The sequence below is a fragment of the Aptenodytes forsteri genome, unplaced genomic scaffold, assembly GCF_000699145.1.
Source record: "Aptenodytes forsteri isolate BGI_AS27 unplaced genomic scaffold, ASM69914v1 Scaffold15, whole genome shotgun sequence".
NCBI classification, from domain to species: domain Eukaryota; kingdom Metazoa; phylum Chordata; class Aves; order Sphenisciformes; family Spheniscidae; genus Aptenodytes; species Aptenodytes forsteri.
The window spans coordinates 22,041,288-22,048,552 of record NW_008795129.1 but is presented as its reverse complement, the minus strand read 5'-3'; the positions used below and the strand labels follow the sequence as shown (position 1 = coordinate 22,048,552).

The 7,265-nt window shown below is 42.7% G+C and overlaps 1 protein-coding gene across 1 annotated transcript in view; it reads left to right on the top strand.

Annotated features, from left to right (window-relative positions):
- Positions 1-7,265, top strand: part of FGFR2 (fibroblast growth factor receptor 2) — an 83,202-nt gene that overhangs the window by 16,287 nt on the left and 59,650 nt on the right. The window contains 2 exon segments of the mRNA XM_019471656.1: positions 502-768; positions 1,456-1,530. Of these exon segments, the coding sequence (XP_019327201.1) occupies positions 502-768; positions 1,456-1,530 (342 nt within the window).

The following is a 7,265-nucleotide window of genomic DNA, read 5'->3' as shown; positions in this document are numbered from 1 at the left end:
AACCCACCTTTTTGCAGCTTTTAAAAAAAAAAAAAAAAAAGGGCAACTTACAAAATCAGATCGGGAAAGATAAATATTCATTTGAATCATAGACCCAAATGATCAGATATAAAACTGAATTTGCTTTTTGAACTCCTCCTGCCTCCTCCAAATTCTTTGAAGCCCCCAGGTTCAGCAGCACTCATCTCCCCAGAGTCAGCTCGCTGTGACCAGTGAGAAGGGTCGTGCCTTTGCGTGGCACTCAGGACAAGGCACATGTCGAGACACCGATCAAAAGGGAACAAGCTTTGTTTGTGGTTAACTTCTTGAAAATAAAGCCTATCCCATACCTGCACGTGGTTCAGTTTTACGAGACAGATTGCTGGGCTAATCTGGATGAAACTGTTTTATTTAACATAACTTGATTTCTGTGGATGAAAAGGGCCTTCACTGACTTCTGTTGGCAATTCTCTCCTTTCCCTTCTCTTTCTACTTTTTCCTCCTTTCCTTCCACCTTCGCAGAGCCGCCAACCAAATACCAAATCTCTCAGCCAGATGTATATTCAGCACTTCCAGGAGAACCGCTTGAGTTGCGCTGTCAATTGAAAGACGCCGTCATGATCAGTTGGACTAAAGATGGGGTCCCTTTGGGGCCCGACAATAGGACAGTGATTATTGGGGAGTACTTACAAATTAAGGATGCTACACCCAGAGATTCGGGCCTCTATGCTTGCACTGCTGTTAGGACCCTAGACAGTGATACTCTGTACTTCATTGTAAATGTTACAGGTGAGTGAGTTAAACATAGGTTTTTGCATGTAGAAGCTGTAAAATGTGATATAAAGACACATTATGATATAACATGAAACAGTCCACTCGGGCACAGCGAGTTGAGCTGAGTTCTGTAGTTATTTCAGGTATTTTCCCCTTTGTCCTGACCCTTAAACAGACTCAGTTTGTATATACTCCTTTTACTTCGTGGGCTCTATAGTGATTAACAGCTGCTGAATAGCCCTCTGTTTTATGCCACTATGACAGAATTAAATTATACAGAGTCTCTGTGATGATGATAAAACCAGTAAAAAGAATACAAGTTGTGTGTCGTCCCTCCCCCGCATCAGAAGAGGAAAAGGGGTGTCCGACATCCTTTAAGTTTAGAGATAAATCGTTTTGGAGACACTCAGTTCTGTTCAACTGAATGTCTTTTAAGAGAAATAAAAATTGTAAGTGGAAAGAGATTTTCGGAGTTAGCAAGCTCCCTTTGGAAACTTTGTAGCATTTCAGGATTATTAGCTAGTTTTGTTAGAATTTTATAAGAATAACACACATTTTGTGGCTGGATTTTCTTTTTCTATAGCTTCTGCACAACTAACATAACATCTGTTCTCCTTGATGGATAATCTAAGATGTAGCATATTGGTTTATTTGTCTGTAAAAGTAGGCTGGTTTAAAGACTTGATTATTTTTAATGTGCAGATGCTCTTTCCTCTGGGGATGATGAAGACGACAATGATGGGTCCGAGGACTTTGTGAATGACAGCAACCAGATGAGTAAGTAACAGTGAACTGCCAGAAGTCACTAGCAAGATCCATGTGGAAAATAATGTCCCGTCTTTTGCGCTCCTGCCTTCAGAGCTTCTTGATTGTTAACTGCATGGGCTGTCATATAGTGGTATCTTTGTCCTTCTCCATTTTCTGTTTCACATAGTTCGTAACTTGGAAAAGAAAAAGAAAAATAAACTAATATTCTTCTAAACACGCTTTACTGGTCTGTACTTTCTTTCTCCCTTCTTGCTAGCTTTTCTGCAGTTTTCTTTTTTCCTGAATTGAAGTTCAGTCTTTGTCTGGTTTAGACTCTCACAGATGAACTAACTTCCCCTGAACCTGAGCTGAAATTTAACAGAAGAAACAAAGATCCAGCTCACTTTGTTAAAAGGTGGTATGGAAACTTTAAAAATAAAATTAAGTTGTAATGAGGCAAATCCTTCAATCCTTAATCTCGGCAGAAATCTCCCCAGGGAGAATGAATTTGGAGACAATGAGGTTCTTTTGTCTGCAAAGGACCTCAAGGTTTGTTGCAAAGAAAGCAATCCAGCACTAAAACCACATTTTATGTTACTTATGCATGATGAAAATGGGCTGAAAGAGACTTAAACCTATCTGAATGTTAAACTTCAGTCCCTTTAGAGAATTTGGAAAGCTATTAATAGGCTCTAAATAGAGCAGTCGCTAAGAAAAAAAATATGTAAAATTCATATTGGTTCCTTATGCCCCTATGCACTGTTGCAAAACCCCGGCGGTGACTGGTAGTTTGCTATCGCTCGTGCTTTGTAAAGTCAATAACACACAGAACACAGAAATCCTTCACGGGGAATGTCAGCTAGTTACCGAATGCAGTAGCCAGGTAGTATATTTGCTCCTCAGCCTGATTAGTAATTGGCAGCTATACTGTATGCTTGAAACACTTGTTCGGATGATAAAAGTATGAGCCTGATTTCAGCTCCCCTAGTTAGTTACTGTTGTATATGACTGCCCCTGGTCTGAAGCTGTGAAACATTAGATGCTATTTAAAATGATCTAAGTTCTTAGCTGCCTGTTTGGCCCCTGCCATCTGTTAGTGTGATTAACCCAGTCTGATTCACAGGTGCAGCTTGAAGTGGCTGAGATTAAGCAGCTGGAGGCTGCTCTGACAAAGGAATGTGGTGGCAAAGATAATTGGCGAGTTTGGAAAAGGGACACTGCTTTTAAAAGAAGTTGTCTAGGCAAAACCCACAAACCCAGGCAACATTAGCGTTCCCCTGAAAAGGACTCTTGGGTAGAAATTCCTTTTAGGAAACATCCCTATGTCTGTTATCACTTTAGAGCTTTATTAGTGTCGGTCAGAAAAGGGCTTGCAATATTTTCGGTGTGTTAACGAAGACAATTGTGCTTCTAATCTGTGCTGATGGCTTTGGAGATTCACTGTGAGCACAAATGGATTTTGGAAGCGCCTATAGCGAGAGAAAAGAAAAGGACCTGATCTTAAGGCAGCTGTGTTCTGTAACATCGTGGTAATGATTCCTGCCCTTTCACGCAACAGGGAGAACTACCCAGTGGTGTCTTCTGTAACACTAGTGATGTTCTTGTAATATGAGCTATCATTTTAAGCTACTGTTAATCAGTCTTGATTCAGGAGCTGGTGAAAGGCCATTGACAATTTCCATCTGCCAGGGATGGGGTGTGTACTTTAGCAGGGGTCAGTCACACTTTCCTTGCTCAAAATGAAAGATGCCTCTAGAGCGTGAACGTTTAAACATCTTGGATGGGAGGGGGAGCACAAAGTCTTGCAGTGTAGAAGGGAGGAAACGGCAAGAAGACAGATTGTGTCTGAGCAGAGCGTTGCACAAATAAGTCCTCATGAGATTGTGGGCACCTTGTAAAAAGCAAACCGCTGGGGCTTCTTGCAAGCTGCAGACGGGCGCAAGGAGCAGCGCAGCCTTCCTCCCGATGTCTGAGCGCTTGACGGGAAGAGCTGGAACCAGAAGAACAATTGGGGCACCACATCCCTGTAAGTAGTCTGTTTTCAATGAAAAGTTGCATCATAGTAACTCAGTTGGACTAATACAACGTTGCTGAAAGAGGGTTGTGATTTGGCAAGATCAGAGCTGTATGCAAGTTAGGGGTGGGACATGGTGTGGTGCTTTTGCAAACCACTGAAGCTCGCGTATCCAGTGTCTTCTAAGCCTTCCCATCAATATAATTTGCCATTCCCCTTCTAGATTTTTATATCGTGTCCAAAAGGCCACATTTAATTTAAGAAACTGTTGCAAGACAGATTGAAAAGCGAAAGAGGAGTTGTGGAGTAGTCTAAGTCCTCCCTGAGCATGCCATGTGGCAGGCAGTGGTGTGTAATGGTCAAATGCCCTTCTCCTGCCTACGTTAGGCAGAGCCTAGGGAAGTCCAGGACATCACAAGAGTTCCTGGTTGCTGCTCTTTTACGAGAAAGAAGTCTTTAAGAGTTTCCTGAATCATGGTTTGAGCTCTGCAGATCTAAAACAATTTAACTGATAATTTACATACAAATTACAGCTGGGATCGTTAAGGATAAGCAATGGAAATTGGCCTGGTTATGCCTTTACTGATAGAAACAAAAGGCCATAGTCTTCAAAGCTTGTTGCTTTTTGATGAAACAATTCTGATAAAGTCCAGCTGTCCTGGCATGTTAATTATGATGTGATGAGGCAGGAAATGGCTGTAGTGCCTTCCACAGGAAACTGAACCTTGGCATTCTCATTCCGAGAATTCCGCATATTTAAAACTAAAGCAAACCTTTTAGAGCTGTTTTATTTACGATGGTAAGTATTCTTTTAAGCTTTTTTATTTTCTTTGCCTCTGTTACAAATATGTTTTCAGAGGCCAAGGTTTTCTAGTGCAGGCAGAGAGGCTGTTGAGGAAATCTAGCCTAATTTTCAAGGCTGCCCAGAAAATGCAACCGCTCTTGAAGTCAGCGGAGGCTTTAAGTGGCTGTGAGGAGCAACTTGCTCTTGGGAGAGGAGGGTATTCGCATGTACACATGTGTGTTTGACCATTTGCCCTGTGTGTATTTTTAAGTAAAAGGCATGCATAGCAGATTTCACTCTGCGTTTGGTGTCCTTCTAGCTTGACAGATATTCTAACTGTCTGAAAAAACACTGTGGTAGATTTGTTCCAGACTGCATCCTGAATAGCTTTTTATTACTTCCAGCTTTTGTTGAAGGGATTAGTGCTCGTGGAAGGTGCAGGATTGCTTCTACTGCAAAATAGTCCCCTCTTTCCACAAAATGGCTTTGTTGGCAACTCAGTTTTTCCCTTTGTTGCCCTAAAGAGGTGCCTCATCTTGGTTCTGGAGGGCCACCTCCAAGGCTTTTTCTCCAGGACCTTGACCTGGGACTTTCTTTTACAAAGCTAAGGGCTGATCATCAGTTCCTACTGGTAGCAGTGGAATATACATTGTCATACTTGTTGCCTTGTCCTCATCATGATTTTGAGAGGTAGCCCTAACTTAAGGGATTTCTATAATCCTGGCTTGGTGCTGGCAAGGCAGCAGCTGTTGTGATGGTTGCACTGAGGTCCAGCAACAGTAATTTATTCTGGAGACCCCTGGGTAGCCCTGAAGATGCTGCTATTCCGCCTTGAGTTCTAGTCAGGTGACTGGAAGCTTTGTGGCTTTTTTCCTTATCACCCTTTAAACAATTTCTTCTGGGCCAAGCAATGGTAAATTGGCACCAAGAACAAAAAGTATCTAAATGTAATCCACATGCTGTTCTTTTCATGCCTTGAAGAATTTCAGAAAGGATGAAACAAGGTTCAAATTCATCAAATCCTGTAGAGTGGAAACGCACTCAAGGGAGCAGCAAAAATTGGATGTTGCCTAGAAGTGTTTTTTAATTAAAGGTCAAATACAATAGTACTGAAAACCTTGGGGGGGGTTGATGTGGTCATTTCAGGCGCGCTATTGCCTGCTCGAGGTGCTTGTCAGGCAGGCTTGGAGTTGACTACTTTTGTATTTCTTTGTATTAGGTAAGTCCAAATAAAAATCAAGGAGTCCTGAATTCAGTGAAGTGGTCCCCTGGGCTGCCTAATTTCAATTTCACATGCAGGAGATTTGCCTGATTAGATGTAATGTATTTGCAGTGGAGTGCAGTGTGGGTCAGCAGGATATTTTCTTCACTAATGAGAGCTCTAAAAGCAATCAGGAATTCCCACCCGTTCCCCTGCTGCTCGTTACCGCTATGTGCTGGAGTCTGCCCTGTTGTTACTGTGAACTTTTAACAGCGGTGCTACCTACTTCCACCTGTCCTGTTAGCAAAGATGGGATGCGATGGACACAGTTTGTGAGAGGAGTCAGCACTTGGTGGTATATACTTGTTAACTACGTTCATTATTGGGTTTAGTGAATCTGGATGTTTTTCCTCTCAAGACAAATAGGAGCAGTAAAAGGTGCTTTTAGGTTATGATAATTCAATCTATAAAGAGAAATGCTGTGTGTTAATAGGATCAGTCGCTGTATGAAAGCACAAAATGAGGGTGAGTGTTACCGTTTGTGGATGTTGCTGCCTTTTTCTCTTTTCCCTTAAACATATTGAGGAGCTGCCAATATACATTGCTACTACCTAGTGAAAAATGGTAGGATGTCTTGAAGCGTTTTCAGATGGCGTTTTCAACATGTGATGTCCGCATGTTTTTCTCCAAGCTCCCCTGTAATTCAGGAGCATTGCAGGTTATGCTGATGTGAGGGTTCTGCGAGGGGAAGCTTTCCAAGCAGAGTCCTTTCTCCCAGCCCGGAGAGTTTCCTTTCCCCCTCTCTGCCTGGCACAGAACTGAACCGCTTCTCTTCGTTCCTGCCTGCATCCTCCCGGCCTCTTCTCTGCTCCCACCTCTTCATAGAGCAAAGTTTTTCCTCCCTGTGCATTTGTTGTGTATGAGTCTTACTGGGGTACTTCTCTTCCAGGGGCAGAGTTTTTTAAAGCATGAAGGTTGATGGAAAGGGGGGTTATGCAAGAAAACCAGAGGATGAGCTGCCCTGTAATGCCGTACGGGCTGGTAGCTGAGTAGAAACCTGGCTGCATGAAGCAGCCTTGTTTGGGGAACTGTTGGTGGACGGATCCTGATCAACTCAGATGCCCTGGTCCTGGCCTGCACCCTGATGGGAGCTTCTCCAGAGCTTGGTTCATCCAGCCTGTGCTCACATGGGCGAGCTGTGGAGCCTGTGGTTCAGAGGTTGCGCTTGCCAGTGGATGCTTCCAAGCTTTTTATGCTCTATAGGTGTGAGAAAAGGTGCGTGTGATGGACGTGATGAGAAATGACCATGCTGGCTGCAAAGTTGCTGGGGCGGTGTTGCCAGTTTGGGGTCAAATCTAGGCACTCTGCTCTGTCTGAGATACTGATATAACTGGTTCGGATGGTTGATTGGCTTTGACCTGCCACAGTTTACTTTGACTTTGTGGAAGTTGTGGGTAGGGCCCAATATCGGTCACCTTACATTGCCTTGTGGAAGATGTTTAGCAATCCAGAGAAAATATCCTTTTATTATATCAGTACCAACATGTAATTCTGCCTTTGCCTGGTATACTTGTAATGTAATTTGGTCTTTGCATGTAGTAGTTAATTCCTTTGGTTGGCTTTGTTTAAAGTCTTCTGTTTTTTTAATGTGATCCTGGTCTTAGCAAATAATGTTAACAGTGCTTTTCCTTGCATCCCTAATTCACTTTAGTCCGTGTAACAATTTCTTAGTGTTGCAGTCAATTTTTCAATAGTTACTTGATTTT